Consider the following 25,285-nt stretch of genomic DNA (forward strand, 5'->3'; position numbering starts at 1 on the left):
TTCACGCTTTGCTCTAGTCAGCAGTGGTTTCGATTGTAATGTCGACAGTAGCTGACGCAGTCTCTGGAGGAGTGTGTCCGCTAAGTATTTGGAAGTAGTTGTCCTCAGTTGTTAGAGGATTGTGCCTGTTAAGTCACCTTCACTCTCCACTCTAGTCAGTGGTGGTCTCAATTGTAATCCTGACAGCAGCTGATGCTCTCCACATATAGTTAGGTCTTATTTTTGCCTAGCTAGCCAGTCTCTCCCACCATACATGTATAGTTAGGTCTTATTTTTGCCTAGCCAGACAGTTTTGCTTAAGTTACCCTTCGAAAGTCATTTGTTATCCAGTTGGTCTACGCAGACCTGGATGCAATTAATAACTGCAAAGAATATTAGATTAATAGAAAATATGATTTTGTATGAATCATTACATAATTGTGATAATATGATACATAATTTTGTATTTAATCCAGATTTTTTTTTTTTACCTTTTACGAAATGTGATGAATAGGTGAGGGTTTATATTAGTTTTTGGAGGGGTGGGTAGTGTAAGAACAAACATGGCTATCACAGAACACACACCATACCTCCCAAACATCCCTTGCAAACAAGTGTGACTAATTCTTCACCATTTGGCATTCCATAGGTGCTGAGATTTTTCTTCTGCGACAAAATTCCGATGCTCTTGGAGTATCCTCTGATGTCTTTTTTCTTTAATGGCATAAGTAAGATCTTTTAATGTTTTACACATACGAACATATGGACTTCCTGTGTCATAGCAGCTGCCAAAGTGTGGTGGTGCCTATTATCTGGCGTTCTCTGACGTCTACTGAAACGAACCTATTTCTAATAGGTCGCTGGAAAATATTGTGAATGGTGGTTTGAAAAGCGTTACTTTCAAAGTAAATTTCCTTTTACACAAGTTGAACTATGTGTGAGAATGTACGATGAATTTCTTAAACCGCAGAGCATTTGATGACGAGCCATTTAGAAGTATTTCTAGCCCAGAAGATCAGACATTCACGTCATTATTATGAGCAAATTGATGTAATGCTACGGGGAGCTCTCTCTTCTCTGCAGTAGCTAATTTATTTGTGGAAAACTCTGAGGACAAGCCATTGGACTTTCCTAAAAATTTTATGTGATGTATCTTAAAGTGTAACACGTGCAAAAAATATCAACATTATGTGTGAAAGCTTTTCTTTTCTTGTAAGAACACTATGTGTGTTAACTTCTATTAGCTGACTACATCACATGTTCTATGATCTGAATATCCACTGCCATCGGCTGGCAGGATCACATGACATGAGCTAAGACTGGCTTACAACAGCGCATCGCAATCTCGATTACAATGGTTCGGAAAGTAACATGCAGTGTTTGGTGGAATTTGAATTTATACTTTTGTAATATGAAAATATGCAGCGTACATGTTGCTGCACATCAAAAATCTTCCCAAAAGGAGTTTTCTTCCCTGAGTTTCGTTTTGTAAAGTGCCGGGAAATTCTACGCTCATGTATAAAAACATAACCATTCAATGGATTGATTAGTTTTACAGTTCTGAGGGAAAATATACGGTCACTTAATAACATGGAAAAAGTATGTTTTCATCCAGGAGCAAGTGTATTTTTAACCGGGAAATCTGGGGAAAATCCTAGATTTTTTTTTTTTTTTTTTTTTTCTTTTTCTTTGTCCACGTATACACCCTGCACTCAAGTTTCGGCGAGGTAGGGATCTTGGGGAAGGGTTTCCTGTCTTTGGGGCTATCTTCTTTTTATTCTTTGATCAAGATTCTATATTGCATATGTACATTAAAAAAACTATGATAATTCTACATCAGGGATAAATAAGAAGGAAGTGTGAGTAATTAAGGAGAACATAAACCAAGGAGGAACTAATAAGCATAAGCCAGGGAGGAACTAATTGTGATAATTATCCAGGAATGTCAGTTGAACATTTGTTCTAATGATGTGTAAGATAGTGGGACAAGTATAGCATAAGTAAATGTAAGATATATTGTATAGTCTATATAAATGTGGTGTCTACTGCAAGCTTAGAAGTGGAAGAGTAGCGGAGGACTCTAGGTGATTAAGTGAAGCATTAGGAAGTGAGTGTTAAGTGTGAAATACATTTTATTTTCCAGAGGATATTTAATTATAGAGTATATAAAGATGTATACTTGGGAAATGAACCATGAGTCATGCTCAGGATGGATAAAGGGGGCAGAGGGGAGGGGGGTGGGGGCTGCACCCAGCATTTATTGGATATAAAGGGCAGATAGGCAGACCTGAGAAAGGCTGACCTATACTGTGCGAACAGGGGAACCAAGAAGGGGATTGACCTGTACCAAAGGAAAATAGGAATTAAGAGGGATGTACCTAACGAAACAGAAGGAGGAAATGCTCTCATAGGGTCAACCCATATGTAAAGTATAGGTATTGTTCCTAAAGGGAAAAGGACAGCATCGTGGAAGAAGTCACACATTTTGTAGGAATTATTCTGGTAAATTTGAATTCTATATTCCAATGGCATTATTATGTTTTATGTTTACGAGTGTCAGAACATTTTCATTTACATAGAGTTCCTCCAGATTACAAGTTACTGTAGGTAATGAAAACAGATAGTTATTATCAAAATGAAAAAAGAAGAGCAAGATATTAAGTACACAATTACTAAAAGAAATAGAATGTATACTGATTAAAATGTAAATTAGCGTTATGTGAGATATTAAAGTACATATTGAATATGTATAAAATATCGCGTGTTCAAGCTAAGGGGAGGGTTATGTAGTGACTCAAGAATTTAGGTGTAAATTCTAGAGACACTCAGCCTTCCACAGTCTCAAACACCCAATATTTTAAAAGTAAGTAAGAGAGCGGAAATGTATCCACTGCACCGCCGGTTTCCGTATGCAGTTTGTAATGAGAAGACAATAAACGGAACAGTCGAACAACGCTGACAAGTGTTTGCCACAAGAGCCACAGATGCTGTTTGAGAGGATGCGAAGTAATTAAATGCTATTCTTCGCTGTGTTAGTGACTGTAATTGTTGAAAAAAAAAAGAAAAACGAACTTTTTACTACAGACTTTTAACTTACTCCATGTCTTAGCCCTGAAGGAAGCAAGATGCATGGAACATCTATAAATTATTTGGTTGTTAAAACCGGGCAATTGTGATATTTAATTGTATCTAATGGGTATTGGTGTAGTTGACTTGCAAGAGTTTGTATGATGCTTATATGAAACTTGTGGAGAGGAAAATACACCTGAGCTGAACTGAAAGTATGAGAGTACCGAGTTATTTCAAGTGAGAGAGATAGTAATTTATTGATTACTCTAACCAGCATTATTTCTTTGGAGAAGAAGTTATGGAGATTGACGCAGCCGCATATCCAGAGAAGAGGATCGGCTAAACATTTCAAGCAAGTCAACTGTAGTAAGAGAAGTGTGAAATTCACAATCCAGTTTTGCACCGCTTCTCTTGTCGCCAAAACCATATTGATTCTACAATTTATCTTAGAAGGTAGACTGAAGAAAGGCAAACCTGCATTTATACCATTTAAACCTGACTGCATGTACAGGAGTCAAAGGACATGAAAGGGAAATAGTGATGAAGAAGGGAGTAAGACAGTGTTGTAGACTTTCCCCATTGTCATTCAACCTCCATGTTGAGCAAGCAGTAAAGGAAACAAGAAGAATTGTGGAAGGGTATTAGAAGTTATAGAAAAGAAATAAAAACTTTGATGTTTGCTGATGACACTGTAATTCTGTCAGAGACAGCAAATGACATGGTAGAGCAGCTAAATGGAACAAATAGTGTATTGAAAAGAATGGAAACAGTTACTTCCATAAAATATCTAGAAGTATGTGTATGGAGTGATTTGAAGTGGAATGACCACATAAAACTAATCTTTGGTAAGGCAGATGCCAGACTAAGATTCACTGGAAGAATCCTCACATGAAGGAGATAGCTTACAAAACCTTCATTCGACCAACACTTCAATTTTGGCAGTCTGTGATCCATACCAGATAGGATAGGACTGAGATCCAAAGAAGAGCAGCACAATTCATTATAGGTTCATTTAATAAAAGCAAAAGCATCACAGAGATGCTCAGCCAACTCCAGTGGCAGATGCTGCAAGAGATTCGTTCTATATCACAGTATGGTTGACTGTTAAAAGCTCTGGGAGCGTATGTCCTTAGAAGTGTCAACCAATGTATTGCTTTCTTCCATGTATATCTCACAAAAAGACATCAAGATAAAATTAAAGAGATTCAAACCTATACAGGGATTTTCCAGCAATCATTCTTCCCACAAACCATTCATGACTTGAACAGGAAAAGGGGGAAGTGATACTGGTACACAAAGTACCCTCTGCCACATACTATAAGGTAGTTTGCAGAGTATATGTGTAGTTCTAGATGTCATGAAAAGAGATTATAAGATGAACATCAACAAAAAGGAAACAAGAGTAACTGAATGTACTTGAATTAAAAGAAACTGAGCGGGAGCAGTTATGGCCTGAAGAAATGCATCAAACAAGTCTTTGGACTGAAGACAAACAATAACAACAAAAACGTGTAATTTAAACCTTGATGTCTGAGTTTTTTATTTTTAGCTGCAATGATAATTACGATGATACTTTTAATTTCTCTGTATTTTTGACTAAATTTGGTAAATTTCTGTCATACAGAAAATTTACAATTTCATCTAGGGGCTTATTTATGTGATTTTTTTACAGGTGGTGTATTCATTGTGATTTTTGTGGGAATTGGGCTTGCATGTATCACTCTGGCGTTTGAATACTGGTGGTACAAACTGAGACCACAGCACAATGCCATTGTTGAAGCAGCTCCGCATAGAACAAAATCGGATTCACTGCAAGCACTTAATATGATGCGAAGCAGTTTCGACAAACGATATGGGTAATTTTCATATGCAATTTTGGGTACCTTATTTTAATTATAATATTGTAAAGCTGAAATTGCAAACTATGTTACAGAATCTGTATTGATTGTGTGTGTCATAGCAGTAGAGAGTACCAAAGCTAAGACTAACTTTAAAAACCTAATTTGATGTTGAGCTTCTCGCATTTGATATTCGTTCTTCAGAGCAACAAAAACATCATTATTCATAGTTTTATGACAAGATAAATATACTAGTTGCATAAAAAATTTGAATGCTTCGGATAGAATCAAAAATATAATTAACCAGACAGAAGTTGGGACGAAAGTGAAGTGAGATTTCATCATCATCATCATAAGCCAAGAGATCCACTGCTGATTAAGCCATATTGTAGGCAGTGGCAAGCATTAGGCATCCATTAACTTGGTTCCATGTTGCATCTGTTTGATTTTTAATGCTATCTGTCTTGCGCCTTCCTTATCTCTTAGAATCCAGCAAAGACCTTCCATGGAAAAAAACTTAAAATCAACATATGCATGTACATGTAAGGCAATTATTATGCTATTGTGGCTTGTTTCTGTCAAAAGGAAAGAATTTACAGAGGTTATTTAAACATATTGCATTACTCTGCAGAAGACATGCATACATTAAATGTTACATAGTACTCATGTCATGTGACATTGTAGATAACAGTTACACTAAAGATACAAAGCACTACAGCTGTGTGTGTAATAGCATACTGTCCCACCTTTGGAATTCAGTACAGCAGTGATTCTGGGTGACATAAAATTGACAAGAATATAGTAGGTTTCCCGTATTTTTCACCAGATGTCTATGGACAGGTCACTAAATCTCATAAATTATGGGTGGCACAGAGCTGACACCTGACAGCATCTCAGATGTTTTCCATTGGGTTCAGATCGGACAAATTTGATGCCCAAGGCATCAACAGGAGTTCACTATCATGCTCCTCAGACTACTGTACTAAGGCTATGATGCAGACTATTATCCTGCCAGAAGAAGTCATATCTATGAAGGAAGCATCAGGCATGAATGGGTGCATGTGGTCTGCAGTAATGTTCATGTAATCCCCAGTCTTCATTTACTACCACAGGTCACATGGAAGCCCAGTTGGATGCCTCCCACAGCATAGTACTGCTCCTACTGTGCACAAGCCCACCAGTGCTGCTGCTGAGCATTGCTTTCGTTGAAAACCTAAACAAAAATGGTTGCTGTGACTGGGCTACCATAGAAAATTTATTAATCTATAGACAATCTGAAAACTCTCAGATCTCCCAGTTAGTTTTGATAATATATCTCTGTATACAAAAGTTCCTTTATACATTCCTTTGAAGCTACTTGGGAGGAATTATGAGGTAAACATTATGCTTTTTTCAGACTTGTGCTACTTAAACACACTTTTTATTCAGCAACCAGTGCTATAAGTAAATTAAGTTGCCACTAGGAGTAAATAGAAGAGGTCACCATTAGGAGAACAGTATCTCTCATAGTGGCCAACTGTCTTACACATGACTTTTAAGAGAAAGCACTATATTCAGAAACAGTGTAACTTTATGCCCATTGTCAAAAGGATGAGACTTGTGATCTCCTCTTGTACATCAGAAACACTTCTAATGTTCATTCAGCATTTAAATTAAATTTATTTTATGATAAACAGGAAAAACGCTGGACATTTTGTTATGTAATAAATCCTGAGAACACTGGGGGCACAAAGGGTGCAGCAAGCTCTATATTTTCAGGCTGCAAGTTGTCACCATACTTCACAATGTTCAGTTTCACATGGTATGTTTGTTTCTGATCTGATGACGTGTTGTGAGATTCAACAGCTGACGGTAGCTTTTTGACAGAAAGGGTATGCAGAAAAGCAAAATAATCATTCATTGCTGGTAGATTAAGTTCATGTAAGGAACCATGTAAAGAAATGGAGGTTTCCAACATCACATCCATCTTTCCTTCCTTGGAATTGGAAAAATACTTAACAGCACAACATTAAATATATGGCTCATCCATCCGCAAAACTGAGGAACTTGCTGGGTCCCATGAGAGATCATTTTAGCCTTAGCCAACAAATGTATATGAGATTTTGCCTCACAGTGGTATGTTGTATATTGGGCAAATGTGTCACACAATCCAAGACATTGTAATAAATATCATCAGCACACATGCCTGGGCCAACCACATTAAAGTGCATTGTCTTAGCAGAAAAAATTGCATCATGTGTTTTCAGTTTTGTCCCCCTGCACTCTCGTCATCATATTTTGACAAGCAAGACTAGAATTTTTTATGAGAAATCTGTCACTTCACCATGGAGAACCCACATAGCAACAAATTTTGCTTCATTTCTCAGCCACAGTGATACCTGGCAGCGATACCCTGTCTATATTGTCTATATTCAGAAGGGCTCACCTTGGTTCCCCCACCCGTAGGGGACTCTTGTTGCACTGCTCTCATGAACATCATCTCACGATGAAGACCACTGTGATGTGGATGCCTGCTGGCTGTCACAGTATTACAATGCAGAAACCAAACTCACACTCATGTGGTTTTGATGCCATACCCAATTGCCTTCTCAGACAAATCTGCCCTCATGTGTCTCATACCTTGTCAGATATAATAAACTGCTCCTTCCTGTATGACCAATTCCCTAAAATTTCAAGGCAATAAAAGTGATTCCTCCCTAAAAATGATGAAAATGGTGATGCTAATAACTACAGACCCATCTCAAACCCTCAAGCATATCAAAAGTTCTTGAGAAAGCATTATGTGAGGGTGACCATGTTAAAAAGGTTTAAAAAAAGTCCAAATGGCTCTGAGCACTATGTGACTTAAGATCTGAGGTCATCAGTCCCCTAGAACCTGGAACTACTTAAACCTAACTAACATAAGGACATCACACACATCCATGCCTGAGGCAGGATTCGAACCTGCGACCATAGCAGTCATACGGTTCCAGACTGAAGCATCTAGAACTGCTCAGCCACACTGGCTGGCCTAAAAAGATCCTATTAGTAACTGTTTATTTGGCTGTTATCAGTTTGGCTTTTGAAAAGGGAGATGAATAAATGGGACCCTATATTCATTCCTAAATGATGTTTATAGTAACCCAATGACAGAAACCATACAACAGGAGTATTATCTGATCTCATTACTGCCTTAGATCTCGTCAGTCATGAGTTACTGACAGAGAAACTGGTACATTAAGGAACTGAGGAAAAATGCAATGATTGTTTTAAATCAGATCTTCCAGACAGGATACAAAGAGTTGAAATCCGTTCAGAAATAATGGCAGTATACAATCAAAGGAACAAGCCATAAGACAAGGCATTCCTCAAGAAGCGACACTTGATCCATTTCTGTTTGCTATACTTATCAATAATCTGTACCAAAGCATTCAGAAAGTTCAGTAACATTTCCCAGTGATGCCAGCATACTGTATTCAAATTACTATACTAATAAACTCAATGACATCATTTCTGATACAGATTCCAAGCTGGAAAATGATTAAGGGATTAAAGGAGACCACTTACCAAAAAACAGACATAGTGAGTTATTGATAGACACACACTGGAGAAAGAAAACTAGCTGGCTTTAGGAGTTGCCCTATGATGAGCTACAGTAAAATAAAACAAAATATGGTAATTGAAGAACTTCACAAGACACAATTGCTAATAAAGCATTTTACTGGCTGACTGGTTTCGACAGAGCTATGCTTTCATCGTTGGATTTTATGCTTTTGAATTTGAATGAAAGCATAAGATCTGATGATGGCAGCATAGCTGTGTCAAAATTGGTCGTCCAATAAGGCGCTTTTCTTAGTGATCTTGACTTGTGAAGTTTTCTTCATTAACTATAATATGCAGATTACCCCCAGACTGATCATTGCAGGAAGATATAAAAGTAAAATACACACACACACACACACACACACACACACACACACACACACACACACACACACACACACACACACAGAGAGAGAGAGAGAGAGAGAGAGAGAGAGAGAGAGAGAGAGGATAATGTGTTTGTGTCTGCATCCTACATGATGCTGGCTAGACTCACAGTGCAACTGTTATTTTTCAGCCAGTGTAATGGTTGCAGTGGCGGTAGTATCTGGGGCAGGTAGAGGGAGAGAGAGGCAGGAGATAGGGAGAGGAATTGTGGGTATGTGGCAAGCCATCGAGAGGGAGGCATCCAGTTTGGTGACTAGGGATGCAGGAAGGAGGAGTGGCAGGGCTGACACAATAGTAGTGGCCAGTGGGAAGCAGTACAAGCAGTACAAGCCACAATGTGGGAAGAAGACATTGTGGCTTGAACTGGGGTGGGGTGACAGGATGGAGGAAGGTGAAACTGTTGGATGGAGAATGTGGGGACAGGTGGTTACCTGAGACTGAGGCGAGAATGATTACGGAGTGCAGGATGTGTTCTAAGGACAATTCCCTTCTGTGGAGTTCAGAGAAGCTGGTGGAAGAGAGACGGATCCAGATGGCTCAAGTTGTGAAGCAACCACTGAAATTGAGCATGTTGTGCTCCGCTGCACATTGTGCCACCAGATGATCAACATTGTTCTTGACAACACTTTGGCAGTAGCCATTGATCCTGGTAGACAGCTGGTTAGTACTAATACCATCATAAAAGGCTGTGCAGTGTTTGTAGTGGAGTTGGTATGTGACATAGCTGCTTTCACAGGAGGCCTAGCCTCTGATGGTTTGGAGTAAGCCTGTGACAGGATTGGAATAGTAGGTGCTGGATGGGTGAACTGGGCAGGTCTTCAACCTAGGTCTGACACAGGGATATGATCCCTGTGGCAAGGGGTTGGGAATGGTAGTGGCATAGGGATGGACTAGGGTGTTGTGTAGATTGGATGGGCAAAGGAACACTACTTTAGGAGAGGTGGGAAGGATCTTCAGTAGAATGATCATTTCAGGGCAGAATGAGAGATAATAAAATTCCTTGTGAAGGATGGGTTGAGTTGTTCCAGTCCAGGGTGATACTGGGTGACAAGGGGCACTCCTTTGTAACTGATTCTTAGGGGTGGTGGGAGACTGGTGGTGTGTGTGTATATGGCAAGAAAAATCTATTTGTGGACTCAGCTTTGGAGGTATTGGCTGTGTGTGAAGCCCTTTCTGAAGCATTCAGCATACTGGGCAAGGGAGTTCTCATCACTGCAGAGTCGTATACATGGGTTGTGCTAGGCTGTATGGGAGGGGTGTTTAGATGTGGAAGGGATGGGAGCTGTTGAAATACAGGTACTGTTGGTGGTTAGTGGGTTAAATGTATACGGAAGTGTGGATGGAGCCATTGGATAGATGGAGGCCAACATCCAGGAATGTAATGTATTAGTTAGAGGAATACCAGGTGAAGTGGATGGCCCACAAACAGGTTGACATAGGAAGGGTCCCTGCAGGTGCTCATGGCTGTGCAGCAGATGTGTTTGTAAAACATCCCTTCAAATGAAAAATAGTTGTGTCAATATACAGTTTATAAGGTGTATAAGGAATGATATGATGGGTTTGAGTCTGAAGGACCAGCCCCTAGACACAAAGACCATACCACTGGGGCAAACCAAGGTGCAAGACCTGCCCAGCTCACCCACCTGGCACATCCTACTTCAATCCTGTCATAGGTTTATCCTACCCCATCAGAGGGTGAGCCACCTCTGAAAGCAGCCATGCTATATATCAACTCTGCTGCAAACTCTGCTGCAAACTCTGCTTTGCCTTTTTTGTTGGTATCTAGCAACCAGCTGTCCACCATGATGAGTGGCTACCACCAAATTGTTGTCAAGAACAAAGTTGACCATGGGTGGCACAGTATGCAACTGAGCACAACATGCTCTATTTAAATGGCTGCTTCACAACCTGAGCCATCTTGATCCTTCCCTTCACCACCAGCTTCTCTGAAGTGCACATATGGGAACTGTCCTTCCAACACATCCCCCACTTCCATAATCACCCTGGCTTCAGTCTCAGGTAACACACTGTCCCTGCAGCCTCCACACAACAGTTTCCCCTTCCTCCATCCTGCCATCATCTCCCAATTCATGTCTCATGACATCTTCATTGTGTGTCACTTCCTACCAGCTATTACAGTAGTGCCAGCCAATATACCTGCCATCCATCCCTCATGCATTCCTAGCTGACAACCTGCCTGCCTCCCTCCATGCTACTAGCTGCCCATCCCCAGCCCCCTCCCCTGCCTCCCTCTCCCTCTATCCTCCCCACCTGACACTACCCCCAAACATACAGTCTACCTGCCATAGCTGCCAAAAAATAACATTGGCACTGTGAGTCTAACCAGCACTGTGTAGGAGCACAGGAGTATGTGTGTGTGTGAGTGTGTGTGTGTGTGTGTGTGTGTGTCTTTTATTTTATTTTATTTTACTGTAGCTCATAAAAGGGTAACTCTGAAAGCAGAGAAGTTTTCCTTCTATTTACATTCTACAAGAAATTTCCTACAAAATTTAAACTGTTACTGTACAAAGACAAAATTTTCACTCATCACTTACAGTTTCATCAATCACATATCATGTTATATTTAAAAAGGTACCTATAAACTGAGAGTAACCACAAAATTCCTCAGATTGTGAGTAGATGGCATTCTACTGTGGGACAAACATTTTAAAAAGTTAGTAAATTGACTGAGCAGTTTGTGCTAAGTGTTTAATGATCTGAGTAGAGTCTGTGATACTGAAACACTAAAATGTGCGTATTTGGCACCTGGATACTCATTACTCACATACTGCATTCCATTCTGGTGTGTCACACATCGAGAGATATTTCTTGTGCACAGGAGACTATTGAACATAAGTAGGAAAGTATCTCTCTTCTCCACCACTAAACATCTATTTCTGGAGTTCAGTATCCACTACCTTGCATTTTTCTTCTTGTAACAGTGTGTTCTATTCATGAAAATTTACATATTTTTACAAAAATAAAGACCTACATTCCAGCTTTGCATTTATGGTCTGGCAGTTTCCAGTGATTAGGGGTAGCAGTGTGGTACTGGTGTGCAAGACTCACACTCCCCCTTGGCTATTTCGAGGTGCTTCACTGATCATTTTTCAGGATAGCAGCTGCGATGTCCTGCACAACTTCTTCTCCAAAGATAAGATGCTACTTTGGAGGAATTTTTTTTATAGTTTTAAAATAACTCCATACACTCGAGAATACTTTGAACTCAATCTCATTTCATTTTCATCACACATAACAATTTTCATACAACTAAAACATTTTTTGTAAGCTCAACACGTTCCGGCCCGTCAGAAACTATCACATTCATTTTTCCATAAACAGAGTCTGCAAATCTCTCCAAGTTTATCAAGACAACTGTCCCAGACCTTAAGAAAGTAACAGAATGAATGAATAAGTAATTGTCTCTTCTTTTCTTTCAACAACATTCAAATGTTCACACAATAATGTTTGACATCGCACAGAGTATGGTGCGCTTATTCCTTGAGCTGGACATGTAACTTCTTAGGCGGGCTTGGTGACTACCTGCCAATGCCGATCATCTGTCCGATACATGTCCATCCTGCATACACATAATTATGGTGCAGTTCTACTTTACCACACTCATCTCTAAAATAACGTGTGTTCAAGATGGTAGAAATACGAGGGTCTCTAGAATTTACCCCAAAATTCTCGAGGCACTACAGTGGGTAGCCAATTGCTATGTAAAAAGACACTGCAGTGTAGGGCACATGGCAGTCCTATACAACATCCTACCCAAAGGTTAAAGTCAGATAGAGAAGAATTCAGAGCACATGTAAAAATGTTTCCTCACAAGAACTGCTTCTGTACAGCTGAGTAATTTTTGACACATTCTAAAACAACCCAGTTAAATGTTTTCTTAAATGTTTGTATTTAGAGATTGTCCAGCTGGAATTTATTCAAATGAATTATTCTGAAATGACAGTATATAAAAAGAATGATATAGTAGAAGTTTACACAAAGAAAGACACACAATTAGCAACTTTGAAAAAAATGGGACAACATTTGTAAGTCTCAAATCATACAGAGAATTGTGGCTGGAGTTTCCCAAAGATAATGCTAACTTGTTTGATCTGTGGTTATCCCTGTGCAATGTTTTCAAGCAAAGAGGAATAGCAAGTCAGCTTGTGGTTTTTGTCATACATGTATGTAAGGAAAACAGATGTCACAGCACCTTAAAACACAAAAAATAAGAACAACCTGACAACTACCATAGTGATCTAATTGGACCAATTACCTGAATTTTGCATGATAATAACAGGTATGTTTTAACATTTACTGATGACTTTACTCCTATCTCTTGTGTACATTTTCTAGAAACCATGTTAAAAGTGCCAGAATTTTTCAAATTTTTGAATCAATATCTAAAGCTCATTTTAATTTGAAAATAAGTCATCTTCATAGTGGTAGTGGATAAGAGCATATATCAAATGATCTGAAGGGTTTCTGTGTAGACCTGGACATTCAATTTGAGTTCACAATGCGATATGCACTGCAGCAAAATGGGGCTTCTGAATGTTTTAAGTAGGATTATTTTGGATAAAAATGTTATATGCCTCTCAATCAAAACTTGACGAGAATTTCTGAACAGAAGCAGTGTTGGCTGCAGCCTATATTACCAATAGGAGTCCAACTAGTGCTTTGGAAGGGAAAGTACCATCGGCTCTACAGTGTGGGAGACCAAACTTGGAGAAGATGTAGGTGTTTGGTTGCGTAGCACTTTTAAAACATCCAAAAGAACTGGTAGTTAGAAAGTTCTCATTCAGTTGGATGCATTTTTATTGGCTGTTGTCCAAATGGATACTGATCTTAGTGCCCAGAGCTGAAGAAAGTAATTTCAGGGAAAGGTACCATTTTTTGATGAAACAAAATTCACTTCTGATGGAACATCTGGTGAACAATAGCTTTTAGGAAAATAAGAAAACAGCACAGAAGAATACACAATAGAAGAAAACAGGACTGAAGAATACGAAATAGATGAAACAATAAAGAAGAAAAAAAGATTGATAACTCAAAAGTAGTAGTCAGGATGCCTGACAAGGTAGGAAGTGTTTGATGAAACAACTGAGAAAGAAGGATTCCAGCATGATTTGATGATTATGCAGTACTGGCCTTGTGTATTGAACAATTATTTTGTTGCTGACATTTCTGAATGCTATAAGCATGTACAAGGGAAACATGATGAACATGAATGGAAGCAAGTGATCAATGAATAAAGAAAGTCACTGGGACTTCATGAGACATCAGAGTTCACTCAGGGCTTACCAGAGAAGTGACCAACTGCTAGTAAATGGTTCAAAATTACACATAATCAAGATGGAAAAATTGAGAGATATACGGCAAGGCTTATAATCAAAGCTGTCCTCAGAGGAACGGTTATGATTATGATGAAATGTATGTCCCTATTGCGCATTTAGCTATATTGAGAACACTGGTGTCAATCATCATTCCGAAGGAACTATATATGTGCCAAATGGATGCCATAGATTCCTTTCTATGTGAAGATCTACATAACTATGTCTACATGAAGATCCCTAAGCTGTCGCAGATTAAAATAATCACATCTTCAAATTAAAAAAGGTCTCTTATGGATTGAAGCAGGCTCCTCATAGGTGGATTGCAACATTTGATAGTTTTAACAAAAGTACTGGACTTAAACAGTCAAATATTGACAGATGTTTGCACATAGGCAACTTGGAAGATAGTAGAACGTATTTTCTATTATATGAAGATTATAATTGTTGCAAGTAACTGTACGAGGTCAAAAAAATTAAAAGGGCTTTGGAATAACCAATTGTCAGAGACCTTAAATCATTTCTTTGCATTGATTTCAAAAGGTCAGATGACAAAATAATTGTGGCTCAACCTATATACTTACATGAACTAATGGAATTTTTTGACATGAACAGTAGGAACATGACTAATACACCAATGGAGACAAAACTAAAATAGAAAGCAGCCAGAACTAATACCCGTAATTATCAATATTACATCAGTGTATGCAAACCATTACGTCAATTGATAGGTTGTCTGATGTGTGCCATGTTTACAACATGACCAGACCTGAAAGTAACAGTAATTATTTCACCAGATAACGAAGAAACCCAATAGGGAGTCATTGAAAGGGGCTTAAAAGAATACTAAGATACATCAAAGGAACATTGAATTTTGTTTTGCATTGTGGAAGAGGAGGAGCAGAGTTTATTCTCTGCTACCTAGATGCAAATTTTGGCAGTGGAGAAGGTAGGAAGCCAACATCAGGATTCCTTTTTCAAGTGCATAGACATGCTGTTTGTTGGATGATGAAACGACGAAGCTATATCGCCTTATCTTCAAATTAAGCTGATTATGTAACATTGGTCATAGCACCAACTGAATGTCTGTGACTCATTCAACTGTTGACTGACTTGGGTCTCAAGATCAACTACCCAGTAAAGATTTTAAAATACAACAATCCTTGTATTCATTTGCTTGGAAGATGGGAGCATGAGTGAATGATTCACATTGACATTAAATAAAATTTTGCCAGAGACTATGTGAGCAAGGGAATTATTGATGTTTATTGTGTAGACACAGAGGAAAAACTTGCTGACTTGTTAGCTAAGCCATTACCCAGTGAACAATTTGAAAAGTTACAAAATGGTTTATGTTGAGAATTGCAATTCAAATCTCTCAAATAAGTTTTTTCCAGTATGTTCCTTTTTCTTTTAGATGGCAACTCTATGTTATTATATTTTATTCTGTTGATAGGTGTTTACCATGTGTTACAGTTCCTAATTCTTAGTGAGAAGTCAATAAATGTTATAAAAAGTTCGTAAAATAGATCATATTTGGTACAAGTAAACTGATCATATGTGTGCCTGAGGAATGCCCACAGCTCTCTAAATTTATCATTAAATAGCACAACTGTTTAGCCAATTTATTTCATTCTACAGATGAAACTGTTCTTTTTCTTATTATGAGTTAATTATAATATTATACAAATTGTAATTGTGTCTCATCCTATGTCCATGTGTAACAACTTACAACAGAATTTGTGTGATCAATAAATAGCAAATCTAATCGAAACAACTCTGAAGTCAAGGCTGCTTCAAGGAAATACTGTGGGTTGTGTGACACTTCAGGACTTCCTGGAGTATTCATTGAATGTATTGGTTTTCTGACATGACTGCTGAAGCCCTGGTATAGTTTCCAAATTCTCTTTTCCATATCTTTATTCTCCTCTACCATAGCACAATTCAAACTCTAACTTTGGTCATAGAATCAAAGAATTCCCCAATACTGAAAAATCTATCCAAAGATCCATGTGATTTTGCATGTTCTGGTAAAGTTCAAATATTAGTGCAGTTGTAACTGTACCATTCTTGAATTCATACCATCCCTCTGCCAGTTGCTCTCTGTGTGCACTGTTTTTTGTGACATTTTTATATACTTTGCCCACCTTTCATTTAAATTCATGGCTTTAGTTTGAACACTGCTCTCTAATATTCATTTTAAAAAGTGAAGTAACAAAACCCCCCTTCCAATCTGATGACATCCTTATCTGACTGTGAAGGACATGCATCCATTATTTCTCTGTAATGCTTGTTGTCTTTGTTCATTTCACCACTTAACTCTTTGATACCATTTGATTTTCCTAATTACATACTTTCAACTGACTTCTACATCAATACCTATTCAGTCTCTAATGTTGTTATTTTGTAGCTATTGTGCTTCATTTATATTCAGTAGCATGACAAATTAATTATTCACTGTCACCGTGATATACTAGGAATTTACCTCTGCTGCTGTTATCAGCTGACAATAATTTTGCCAGTTTCATCTTTTGTCTATCAAGATTCCTTGTAACAATTTATTACCCGCTATGTCATCCTTTAGCCAATTGCCCCAATTAATTAAATACCTTTCCCTCTTTTGTTCTGGTGACTTGTTTTGATTCCTTTTAGTCTAACCCATGTAATTCTTTATTGATTTTATCACATAATAATCTTTGAAGTATTTCTAAAGGCATTATACTTCCTTGAGAGTGCATCCGTCACTACCATTCTACTAATGTGGTAGCTACCAGTTTCTTTTGCTGCTATTAGATCCACTTATTTTTTCATCTGCTCCAACAAGGCACTCCCCCAGTTCTTTCACAGTTCCCATATCTGTTCTTGGCAAACCATTCAGTGCTTTCTTTAACTGCCACAACTTTATCTTTGTCCTAAACTTTCCACAATTTGAGTTTATTTTCTTGTGTAGGTCTTACTACTTTCAGTTTGTTACATCTGAACATTCCAGTAAGAAGGCACATGATCTATTTATAGTACTTAAACTGTGTACTATTTTTACAACCAGAATTGTTTCCCTGTTGGTGTTTGCTACTAAATACATAATCAGTTGCTCTTAATGAATGAAGCCATAGATGAGATCACTAAAACACACTAATATTATCTCAGTTGGCACAGAGGTTAGTTGGTTTGAACCCTGGTGGTAGAAAAAGTTTGCATCTCTAGTAATTGACTGTCAAGGGGAGGAGAGGTAAAACCATAAATTTCCTGATCACAAACTTTCTGCCATTTACAGACATAATCAAGAAGGAATACACAGGAATAAAATTATATTGCATTAAGAGAAGAATGAAACTTAAAAACAAAATGACTGTTGGAGTGTACTTTTATTTGCAGTAAGATTATTAAAATTAGTTTTCTGTTAGTGAAGAGAAGAAATTTGACTTTCACGTTACAGATAGGAAATCACTGTTAAGCTCAGCGAAAAAAGGAAATGATAAAAAAGTAATTTGGAAGCCTCTTCAATGGAAATTATCTATCAGGGATTTGGAAGAAAAAAAGGGATTGTTGTTAAAGAATAATGACCCAGCAATGATAGCAAAATACTGAAAGATTGAAGCTTAAAGCTTATAGTAAGAGTTGATGGAGTTGATGAAATAACTTTACATTTAGACAATATTATAAAAGGGTAGTTGCTACTCACCATATAGTGTTGTTGCTGAGTAACAGAAGGCACAACAAAAAGACTGTCAAACAAAGCTTTCAGCCAAATAGGCCTTCAACAGAATTCAACACACACACACACACACACACACACACACACACACACACACACACACACACACACACACACACACAACTCACAAATACTTACAGAAACACAACTCTCACACACACATGATCACAGTCTCTGGTACCCAAGGCCAGACTGATGTGTGCGTATGTTGTCTAATTCTGATGAAGGCCTGTTTAGCAGAAAGCTTAGTATGACAGTCTTTTTGTCATGCCTGTCTGTGGCTCAGCATCTCCACTACATGGTGATTAGCAACTACCCTTATAATATTGTCAGTATTCCATCCTGGATTTTCTGTTGTTTAACTTCACATTTTCCTATAAGTGTGAGTGAGTCCATGAACTGGCTGGTTACTCAGAATTTGGAAATAAGTGTATAAAATGGGAGAAACACTACCAGATATCCAGAAAAATCCCATCCTCATTCTGGTGAAGAAAAAAGAGAAGTAAAGTATTACACAGCTATTCTGAGATGCCATACTCCTAAATTGTTGTATATGGAAGAAAACAAACTAAACTAAGATATTCAATACTCACTATGAATACCATGCTGAATTTCATTTTTCATGAACATTGTCAAATTTTATTCAAAAATATCAGAATGTATGCAGCTTATTTTTTTTCTTTCATAGCCTGAAATATGTGTATTTTGCTACCACTTCTATAGTGTGATATACAGCCAGCTTATCAAAATAACCAAAATGTTTTTCTTCCTTTTTTTTCCAGGCGGCGTCAAGGTGTTGCATTGGCAGGAGTTACAAATCCATGGTAGTGGACTCTGATGCAGATACATATTGATGTACGCACAAGCATTCTATAGCTTTTTTTCTTAAAACTTTGCAAGTATTTCATAATAAATGTTGTTACTGCAATGAGATACTGCAATGAGATAATTGTGTTTTCATCCAATTTTGACTTTAGTGTAGAAGTCTATTTAAAGAGATCACTGATAGTAAATATATCATTTTTATATTATTAATTACTTTTGTACTCTGTGTGGTGTACTATCAGAGTTTCAGCATGATTTGTTCTGGTGAGAGATAGAGAAAATTTCATGGCCTTGCCAGTTTTCTCCCTTCCTCTATGCCACACATGTTGCAGTTGTTTTTTCTCCTGACATCTGGCAATGGTGAAACATGCTCCAAATTGGGATGTAGGTTCTATTGATGACACTTTTCAAAAATGTAAAATACATGAACACCATTGTTGTCATAAGTTCAAGTAACACTTTTTGTGCTCCCTTATGTCACCCATAATAAACACTATACTCACAAAATGACTTTCGCTATATACCAACAATCACAAAAAAGTATCACTAAATGTTCAGTACATAGATAGAAGCACTTGGGACAGACATGTATGTCTCACTGATGTTATTGACTCATGCATTATTTGTTGCTTTGAGTGTTATCATCTCCAATATTGACTTTTTTATTTTCTCATCAAACTAATAAAAGTTTTCTTTATACCGACAGAATTGTCAATAAGGAGTGTGACTGTAATATAAGTTAAATGTTTATTTGACTCTACAATAGTGAAGCCATAGTCACAGTGTATAAAATTTTTCTGTAAAATTGGGGTTACACTCACTAACAGTCACAACAAACTACGTCATCATTTTCAAATTTAAAACATCAGTTGGAGAATATACAGGGCATATATCAAAAAGGATGGCGCAAACTTACACAGCTGAAAGCACATGATAATAGAAGCATAAATGTCAAGTGAGCATGGGCTCTAAAACACATACCTTAAGAGCTATGAGGTGTTCTTTTGTGAAACAAATCTCTTATACTGCAAGCTCTTTTCTTTCCATATTTTGGGAAGTGGTAGTATGAAAAAAAAAAATGAGAAAAAAAGGTCCCGTAAACATGTGCTCTAAAATGCATCCCTTAAAAGTTCATTAGAAGAGTTGTGTTCCAAAGTACCAAAGATAAACAGGTGCTCATAGCTGTTAAGGTATGCATTTTAGAGCACATGTTTACTGGACATTTTTTTCTTGTTTTGGTCCATACTAACACTTCCCAAAATGTGGAAAGCAAAGAGCTTGCAGTATAAGAGATTTGTTTCACAAAAGAACACCTCATAGCTCTTAAGGTATGCATTTTAGAGCCCATGTTTACTTGACATTTGTGCTTCTATTATCATGTACTTTCAGCCATGTAAGTTTAGGCCATCCTTTTTGATACACCCTGTATAATGGGAATTGTGACCATACATCTCACACCAATTACAAAAAATAGTGAGACCAGGCAACCGGGGCAATGGTGACACAACCAAATCACTACAATGTATGCCCATTCTTGCCCAACCATTCACTCCACGTCCTAATGCAGAATAGATAAAAACTACACCAGGGTAAAAATTGCCAATGATTCTTGCAATATGTCCTACTGTGGCAAGTACAAGTGTTGTGAATTTTTATCTATTCTATGAGTGGCAACTATTTATTTGTAGCTTGTACAACATAGATATGTGTTTCAAAGTTTTACTGAGCCTCAGAGTAGTCACCAGCATTGTGTATAACCTGTTGCCAGCAATGTGGAAGTCATAGGATACTCTTAGCAGTGCCAACTTTGTTGACAGTTCGAGCAGCATGGTCTATTGCCTGACAAATTTGTAGCAGTTCTGAAGTGAATACCGTGAAGTGTCTCCTTCAGTTTAGAAATCGAGTTGAACTCATGAGGGCTTAAGACAGGAGAGTGCAATAGGTGGTATAGCACTTAGCAGCTCCATCAGTCAAACAAATCAATAAAAGCTTGCACTGTATGTGCTGGAGCATTGTCCTGCAAAATGATGGTCAGGTCCTGCAGAAAGTGTCATCACTTCTGTCTCTATGCTGTTCATTTTTGGAACACAACCTACCACCCGCTTAGAGACAGAAGTGATGACTGTCAACACAACTGGCACTGCTAAGAATATCCTACAACTTCCACATCACTGGCAACGGGTTATACACAATGCTGGTGACTACTCTGAAGGTCAGTAAAAGTTTGAAATAAGTATCTATTTTGTATGAGCAGTAAGTAAATAAATAGTTGCCACTATTAAAGTTCCAACCCTCATACATTAGGACATGGAATGAACAGTTGGGTAAGCATGGGCATAACTTGTAGTGACTTGGTTGTGCCACCATTGCCTCAGTTGCCTGGTCTCATTGTTTTTTGTAACTGTCAGATTATGTCACAGTTCCCATTACATATTCTCCAACTGATGTTTTGCATTTCAAAATGACGACATAGTTCATTTCAACTGGTAATGTAACCCTTTTTTTAAAGAAAGATTTTTATGTACTGTGACTATGGCTTCACTATTGTAGTGTCAAATTAACATTTAACTAATAAAAGTGGACTGGAAACAGTTTATGACCACCACTTACCTGAGAAAGTTACAAAAAATATTAAGGTATCAAAAGGAACCTGCATTTAAGTAAAGTTACAAGGAGACAAAATGTCTGGCCACTACTTATCTTTGGGAAGCCATATTCTAATGAGTGCCAATAGATACATATAAAGGTAAAATACAGTACACAGCTATTGGAGTTGTTAGTTTCAGGGAGAAAAGATAAGTATGTTGAGAAAAGGAGAGATAAGTCAGTCAGGTCCCAGGTTTAAGTGTCCCTCCTATTATGAGAATGTTGGCAGACAATATGAAGGGGGAGGTAGGCCTATAACAGAGTGCAGGAGGTCAAAGATAGTATATTCATGTACATTGTATCAGCTCCAGTCCAGAGAAGACATAAATGCAAAATAATAAGTAAAAATGGATTAAAGGGAAGAGAAATGAGGAATAAAATGAATAGTGCAGTTAACAACAGGACTTCACAAAAGACCAAAAACATTAGAGGCATGAGGAAGCTGAAAATATTTTTTTAATTAGTAAGTAATTGAGTAAATAATGAAATTCTAATGATGGAGGAATAGAAGGGGAGGTTGGAAGTTGTTATCAGAGCTTCAGTCCAAAAGGGTAGTGAGGTGCATGGACATACAAAAATAGGCTTCCACAGCCATTCTCACAAACAATAAAATTTTTCTGGGATATGTGACTACATTGTCAATATGTAAAACTACTGACGTTTCAGCCACTGTTGCAAGTGACCTTCTTCTGGGTGTTTTTGTTACACAAAAACACCCTGAAGATGGTCAGCTGTAACAGTGACCGAAACATTGGGAGTTTTGCATACTGATAATGCAGACACAAACCCAGAAAAATTTTATTGATTGTGCAACGATGTGTGTAAGAACAAAGTCCCATCTCCAGAGCCCATGGAAATTAGTTTCAAGTGGAAGAATCCAAATGGCCTTTGTGACGTAGCATATACATAGGTCTATAGAGCATGCTCATAATCTGGGTACTAGAAGGCCTTGAGGCAAGCAGTTCTTCTATATGTGTTCATGTACGCAGGTACTTTAGTGGTGGTCATTCTTGCACAAAATCCATACCATGAACACATGTTAGTTGGTAAATTATATGTGTGGTTTTACATGTTGTTCTACCTTTAGTGTTGTAAGATTTACCAATGATGTTGCTGAAGTAGATTATAGTTTTAAAGTGAGAAGGATTGCAGATTATGAATCTTATTATTAGGGTAATGGTCTAAGAATTTTATCTGATTTGAAAATCACTATTATGTTAGTGGATATATTATGGTAACACTGTGTATCCTTTTGAAAGTGATTCAGACAACTGACCAGAAAGCATGAGAACCAACTTTGTCTAGGCTGCATCATGGACTCAGACACAGCCACAGAAGATCATGCTGGATTGGACCTAAGTGTGAGCCCATCACTGCAGACCATTCACTCCCAACTCCACAACATTGGTTGCAGCTGGTATCATCTAGACAGTGCTTCAAAATGCTGGAATTGCTTTTACACTACAGACTCTTGCTGATATTACTTATTTCAGATGCACTGTATTGTTCTTTACAATTTTTGAACTTGATTGGACAGTACTTTGAAAATTAAGTTAATTTCTTGATTACAACTCATCATCATCTGACATTTATATTGTTGAATGTATATATGTGCTTGTATTTCCTATGCTTCGCACAAATCATGTTGGGTGAAGGGCACTCAACGTGCTTTCATTAGATCCCAGTCTAAGTTAATATAGAGTGAATATATAAAAAACTGGTCAAAAGTAACACTAGGATTACAAACTAGTAAAATGCTATAAAGGAAAAATACCCAAAGGATCTAATAAAATACATGCAGTGCAGAAGAGCTGATTTCTTCAATCATCTTGAGGGATAAGTGTAGTATTCCTGTCTAACACTCTGTCCTAAAGGAGAAGCACTGAGTCACCAACAGGCACACATATAAAGAAGGAAAACATGCGAGCTTTTTGAGTAATCTTTTTTCAAGCTAGAGTAAAAATACACACACATACACACACACCTATGCTCCTACATGGCACTAACTGGACACACAATGCTGTATTTTCAGCAAGTGGACTTGGTTGTGGTGGGGTTTGCACCAGGCAGAGTGAGTAGAGGGAGACAGAGGTAGAAGGTTCGAAGAGGGTATGGTGATGAGTGGTTAGTGGCTTGGCTGGAGGCAGCTGGTTTGCTGGCTAAAAATGAGGGTGGGAGGTGTGGAAGGAGCACAGACTATGCATACGACTCATGATTCTCAGAGCCAGTATGGAGTGGCACATGCTGATGGTGATATAGGGATGTGAATTTAGGAGGAAATGACAGGACAGAGGAAGGGAAAACTTGGGTGGAGGATGTGCGGATAGTAGGTTATTGGAGAGTGAGGCCTTCCTGTCACCCCCTTCCAAATTCACATACCGACGTCACCTTCAGTGTGCACTGCTGCCTACCAGCTCCGACAACTACGTGACATCAAACCAGACACAACAAAGTTACCAGTTCTTGTGCTCTCTGGATTGCAAACCCACACATAAACTTAAGGACTTTCTAACTGCTTGCTTGTACAACCTGAAATATGGTTCACAATTTTGAAGCATATTTTTAGACATCAGCTGATTAGGGCAGACCCCAAACAGTTTACTTTGACAGTCAGCAACCTAGACCAGAGAGCTATCACTTTAGTTTCAGACATAATTTTACACCCACCTTGCCAACGAGCTTGCCTAATTATTAAAAAGGTTTTAGTTTCCCGTTGCACTAAACTATCAGATCAAAAGCTAAAACAAGTGCTGTATCATGAAAAATCTGGTAACAAAAATCCATTTTTGAAGATGTTTACATGCTGTTATAGATACTAGTGTGGTTTCTGGTGAGTTGTTATTGTATATCTGGCAACAACAGCTGTCTCCACAGGTGCAGTTAGCTTTTATAGCACATGCTGCCATGGTGACTATAATGTCATCAACTACAGTTGAATACAACTGACAACTGCTGAGCTTACCCAAGGTCACTGTACCTCACTGCTCTACTGCTTCATACCGACACCTGCTGAGCATAGTTGAAGATAGGCATACAGTTAGTTACATGCTGGCCCAAATGAGAGATTACATTCACAATGTTCTACTACTCCTTGGTCTCAAAATCACAGCCATGTCCAAGACACCTCTACTAATATCTGATGCTACCACAGACATTTAGATCTCAAGCTGTGAAGTACACAACACAAGAGCAATCTGGATGCGGTGTAACAGACCACAGCACCAGCAAAGACTGGCATTAAGGAAAGGAGTGTCCTCTCCCAACCATACACAGACAACAGCACAGTGTCAAATACACTACTGATGGCAATATAGGATCTGGTCAAATGACTCAGTCTCTGCTAACTCCAGTGTGTAGTTACATATTTCCAATAAAATTTCCGTTTTTTTTCCCTAAATGTCTGATGAGCTTCTAAATTTAATGGCTATAAGCAACTGTATTATGGCTATAAGCAACTGTATTATCTTCACTCATGGCCATACAAATCTGACATCGAAAGAACTTTTGTGATCGTGGACATCACTCTGCCTATCTTAGGTGCTGATTTTATTTCCCCTTTTATTTCCCCACACTTATGGTGGACTTGTGGGTTTGACAAAGGTATGTTTAATAAACTGGATTGACACTCACAAAGTGATGTGAACTGAAGGCTGTTCTGTAGTTGGCATGGTGAGAAGAGTCAACAGTATAAGTGCACAGCTCTCCTGGGACACTAACATTGTGCATAATGAAGAGTTAATATTGATGCCACAGGGATTGACTACACAGTGCATCATTAAGCAAAAAATATATATAAGTCTGTGGGCATTTTCTTTACACCCAATCCCCAATAAAGACAGCTCACAATCTCCTGTGGCTAGTACCACGAACCAAAATCTAGAACTCCTCTGGATAGGTATGCCTTACCTAAT

The 25,285-nt window shown here is 38.1% G+C and overlaps 1 protein-coding gene across 2 annotated transcripts in view; it reads left to right on the plus strand.

Moving 5' to 3' along the window:
• Positions 1 to 23,145, plus strand: part of LOC126480126 (ionotropic receptor 25a) — a 417,221-nt gene extending 394,076 nt beyond the window's left edge. For both annotated transcript variants that reach the window (XM_050103840.1, XM_050103842.1), the window contains 3 exons: positions 4,721 to 4,904; positions 18,686 to 18,758; positions 22,634 to 23,145. In XM_050103840.1, coding sequence (XP_049959797.1) covers positions 4,721 to 4,904; positions 18,686 to 18,731 — 230 coding nt within the window. In that variant the 3' untranslated portion in view covers positions 18,732 to 18,758; positions 22,634 to 23,145. The remainder of the gene's footprint in view (positions 1 to 4,720; positions 4,905 to 18,685; positions 18,759 to 22,633) is intronic.
• Positions 23,146 to 25,285: the final 2,140 nt, after the last annotated feature.

Source organism: Schistocerca serialis, chromosome 1, assembly GCF_023864345.2.
Source record: "Schistocerca serialis cubense isolate TAMUIC-IGC-003099 chromosome 1, iqSchSeri2.2, whole genome shotgun sequence".
Classification (NCBI taxonomy): Eukaryota; Metazoa; Arthropoda; class Insecta; order Orthoptera; family Acrididae; genus Schistocerca; species Schistocerca serialis.